This window comes from Quercus lobata, chromosome 12 (assembly GCF_001633185.2).
Source record: "Quercus lobata isolate SW786 chromosome 12, ValleyOak3.0 Primary Assembly, whole genome shotgun sequence".
NCBI lineage: Eukaryota > Viridiplantae > Streptophyta > Magnoliopsida > Fagales > Fagaceae > Quercus > Quercus lobata.
This window is the reverse complement of record NC_044915.1, coordinates 25,554,749-25,559,583: the sequence shown is the minus strand read 5'-3', so window position 1 is coordinate 25,559,583 and position 4,835 is coordinate 25,554,749. Positions and strand designations below refer to the sequence as shown.

The following is a 4,835-nucleotide window of genomic DNA, read 5'->3' as shown; positions in this document are numbered from 1 at the left end:
TGCATTTATTCTTTATTTAGTATGTTTTCACGTTTAAATATTTGATGAATTTTCTATGTTTGTGTTTTGCAATTCGTATTGTTCTACAATGTTTTGTTATGTGGTAATCAACATGGTTGTATGTTTGACTTCTAGCCAATTACAATAACACACTCCCACCATCCACTACTTCTTTTCTTAGTCTCTTCATATGCCGCATATCCTCTTCCTCTTTGCTCACATTGGTAAGGTATTGCATTGATTTGGTTCTTGGAGTGCCTTCAAAACTTGGGTTTTGGACTTATTTTGTCAAAAAGGTATGTAAGTTTTTTATCAGGTTTAATGTTAATAGAATTAAAGAACTCACAATCTAGAAAAAAATAAAAAAATAGAAAAGTGATTGTATTAGGTATGAAAGAAAAAGAATTTTCTAAACCTTTATTTTGAATAAAATTACTTATTTTCATTCAATTTCAATCGTTTTCAAGTCATACCTCTTTTAAGCCAAGACATAAACCTTTAAGCAAAATAAATATTTTTTATTTTTGCTCCAAAAAAATAATAACTATTTTTAATTTTTATTTACTTACCCCGAGCATCGCATAGGTTAGCGACTAGTTATTATTATTATTATTATTACTACTTAATTTTCTCTCTGATTATCTAAAAGTCTCCCCAAGAGGGGGCCCAACATAATTTGGGCCTAAGGTGAAAATTTTATGCGGGCTTTTAATATGTAAATATTAATTAAACAAAATTATTTAATACTAATCAAATCAAGGTTAATTTGATACATTAAATATATAATTTGATGAATAATGCCAACTAAACTAATGTTAATTTCATATGGAGAATTGAATATCATAGTTGAACCATAAATTTTAATAAAAATAAATAAAAATGTATTGCAATTGTGGGGGCCAGTTAGCTAGAAGGTACTATTAAAACTATACGAATTGGACCTGTAGGGGTAAAATTCCTAAGTCAACAATGGGCCTTGGGCCCCGCATGGAGTCCAGCCATGACCAAAGGGGAAAAGGGGGACCAAAGGACTTCCAGCCCAACCCTGTTGAGCCCAACTTATTTAAAAGACGTCCGTGGAGGAATGTCTCCTAGGTCATACTGAATACGGGTCTAATGTGCGCCCTATTCACAGTAAAGAATCATCCTGAACAAATGTGGGTAGTAGGATGAGCCTCACAAAACAGGAAGAAGGAAGAAAATGTAAGACGTCTAGGGGGAAACCACAACTGCCGCATTAAATGCAAGGAAACTACTTTTCCAGCTGCATTAATGTGGAGAAAACAGGCGAACAGTGTTACATTGGCCAATGCAACTCACAGAAAGATGAGGTAAATGTCCGATGGGACAGACACTCAAGTGAAGGTCCAGATGGTTAACAAGTATAATGTAAGGCTCTTATCAATTTAAGGAGGCTATATAAGAGAAGGAAATCCCCATGAAGAAGGGATCGGAAAATTGAGAAGAGAAAGGAGAGAGAGAGAGAGGAATGCTATAGTCTTTAATCATAACAAGAGGTGCACCCATACGTCTCCTCGGACCCAGTATCCCGTGGACATAAATGAGATATTCTTACGTTCAAACTGCTGCATGGCATACAATTAACTAACGTTCGCTTCGTCAAGCCCTAATTCTGTAACCCGCTCTCTACAAATTCATTGTCTAGGGTCCTTTGGGCCAGAATCACTCACTTGCTGGGCTTGGGCCCCAAACACAGACCCTACAATTGGTGCCGTCTGTGGGAAGAACTTGTGTCTCGACAAGTGAAACTGTAAGAAATGGAAGGATCAGGTCCGCGCCAAACCGGATGTGCAGATTCCCAACGGCAGGACAATTTTTTGAATCTCGAACGGGAGAAAGACCAAGACAAGCAACGAGAGGGCAGTGTAAACACCTCTCACACGAGCAGGAGCCGCTCAAAAGGGAAAGGTCATGCATCCCATAAGCAAAACGATCGAAAGGCTTTACAGTAAGAAATTGATGATTTGAAGAAGAAGTTGCGCCAAGCGCAGCGAAAACATCCTTCACCTGGCTCGGACACTAGCAGTGATAAGGATAATGAATACAAGCGGAGATCAAGAACCTCTCAAAGCGAGACTTTTTCCTACGAGGAAGAGCGACCTCGCAAACGTGGCCACAAAAGCCCATCTTACCAAGGCCTGGCCAATGATGCCATGAGCAAGGCCCTAGATCGCATCTCCCAGTCGCCTTTCACGCGTAGAATAGAGGGGGCAGAGCTTCCTCGGTGGTTCCATCAACCAACATTTGCCATATACAATGGTCGGACTAACCCAGTAGAGCATGTCAGCCAATTTAACCAGAGGATGGCTGTCCATTCCAGAGACGAGGCGTTAATGTGTAAGGTGTTTCCATCTAGCCTGGGACCTATGGCGATGAGATGGTTTGATGGCCTTAAGCCAAATTCCATAAATTCCTTTAAGCAGCTGACGCAGGCTTTTGGTTCCCGCTTCATCACCAGCAGCAGAGTCCTTCGGCCCCTAGATTCCCTCCTATCCTTGTCCATGCGAGAAGGAGAAACATTGAAGGCCTATTCAGGCAGGTATTGGGAAATGTATAATGAGATTGAGGGAAACTACGATGATGTTGCCATTAGTACATTCAAGAGGGGCTTGCCGACAGAGCATGGCTTAAGGAAATCCTTGACTGGGAAACCGGTCACTAGCGTGCGCCAACTCATGGACAGAATTGACAAGTACAAAAGGGTCGAGGAGGACCAATAGATGGGGAAGGGTAAAGCGAAGGTTGTCCCTCAGGAGAGGAGGGATTTCAGGTCGGACCGCTTTAACAGCAGTAACAGGCCGAGAAGAGACTACGCAGAACAGTCTGGATCCACTGGGGCACAGGCAGTCCATGCTGTGTACTGAGAACCATTACACAAGATCCTAGAGAAGGTGAAGTGCGAACCATTCTTTCAATGGCCGAGCAGGATGGCAGGTGACCCCTCGAAACGTAACCAGAATCTATATTGCGCGTACCACCAAGAGCTGGGTCACCTCACCGATGATTGTAGGAATCTGAAAAACCACTTGGACCGGCTAGTCCGAGAGAGGAAGTTGAGACATCTATTACATCACCCTGTGGGATGGCAGGAACAATCAAACATCGAAACCAGGCAAAGCGCATTAAGGCCACCCATTGGCACAATAAATGTCATCCTTGTTGCACCTGGAAGGACCGGATCCAATCCTCTCAGAGTAATGTCAGTGGGCAGGCTCCCGTCTGAAGCCGATGACAGGGAATCTAAAAGGGCCAGTGCGAGTCCCACGCCCTTAATTGGATTCTCGGATGAGGACAAACTGGGAACCTTTCAACCCCACGATGATGCCCTAGTCGTCACGCTCAGAATTGGGGGTTATGACGTCAAGAGGGTGCTAGTTGACCAAGGCAGCGCCGTGGAAGTAATGTATCCCAACTTGTATAAAGGATTGAACCTGAAGCCAGAGGACCTGTCGGCATACGACTCCTCTTTGGTCAGTTTTGAAGGAAAAACAGTCACCCCAAAAGGATTGAACCTGAAGCCCAACTTGTATAAAGGATTGAACCTAAAGCCAGAGGACCTGTCTGCATACGACTCCCCTTTGGTCAATTTTGAAGGAAAAACAGTCACCCCGAAAGGCATGATCAAGCTGCCTGTACAAACAGACTCAGACGTGGTGGAAGTGAACTTCATTGTGGTAGATGCATACTCCCCTTACACAGCTATCGTGGCCCGACCATGGCTTCATGCACTAAGAGCTATGCCATTAACCCTACACCAAAAAGTGAAGTATCCGTCAAGAGGTCAAGTCAAAGAAATAATAGGGAACCAAGCGATGACCAGGCGATGCATGGTGTCCGCAATCTCACGACGACCAAATAGTGAACCTTCCACCTCAGCTGAGAACGGCTTATAGTAATTAATGACCCCGGTCCTAGCTTCGGGTGATGGAGGACCAGCCATGGAGGTAAGCTGTGAGGATCTGGAGAAAACACTCGTCGGATCAGACCCTGAGAGGTTTTTTCAGGTCGGCTTAGAATTACTGCCCTAAGAGAAGTCAACACTAATTAATTTTCTCCGACAGAATGTGGACGTATTCGCTTGGGACCCCTACGAGGTCCCTGGGGTCGACCTAGATTTCATTTGCCATCACCTTAATGTTAACCCGGCTATAACGCCTAAGAAGCAGCCTCCTCGGAGACCGTCGAAAGAACATGCAAACGCTGTGAGAGAGGAGGTCACAAAATTGAAGAAAGCAAGGGCTATCAAGGAGGTATTCTACCCCGAATGGTTAGCCAACACAGTCGTGGTAAAAAAGAAGAACGGGAAATGGCAGGTCTGCGTAGACTTCACGGACCTAAATAAGGCTTGCCCAAAGGATCCCTTCCCCATGCCACGGATAGACCGATTAGTAGATTCGACCGTCGGACACCCCCGAATGAGTTTTTTGGACGCCTTCCAAGGCTACCATCAGATACCCCTGGCCGCTGAGGACCAAGAAAAAACTGCTTTTGTCACCCCCGTTGGAAATTATCATTATAAGGTAATGCCCTTTGGCTTAAAGAATGCCGAGTCGACCTATCAAAGGATGATGACCAGGATGTTTGAACAGCAGATGGGAAAGAGCATTGAAGTTTATATAGATGACATGGTGGTAAAAAGCAAATTGGTGGCTGACCACGTCAGAAACCTCAGTGACATCTTTTGAATTCTGAGAAAGTACAAGCTACGACTTAACGCGTCCAAGTGTTCATTTGGGGTGGGATCAGGGAAGTTCTTAGGTTACATGGTGACCCACGGAGGCATCGAAATTAACCCTGACCAAATTAGAGCTATA

The 4,835-nt window shown here is 44.1% G+C and overlaps 1 protein-coding gene across 1 annotated transcript; it reads left to right on the top strand.

Moving 5' to 3' along the window:
• Positions 1 to 2,948: 2,948 nt before the first annotated feature.
• On the top strand, positions 2,949 to 3,914 carry LOC115970444. Its single transcript, XM_031090079.1, has one exon. It carries the CDS (start codon positions 2,949 to 2,951, stop codon positions 3,912 to 3,914), a length of 966 nt encoding a protein of 321 aa, XP_030945939.1.
• Positions 3,915 to 4,835: the final 921 nt, after the last annotated feature.

Excerpts from the sequence above, each read along its gene's own strand:
- LOC115970444 (XM_031090079.1), top strand. The coding sequence starts at position 2,949 with ATGGCAGGTGACCCCTCGAAACGTAACCAGAATCTATATTGCGCGTAC.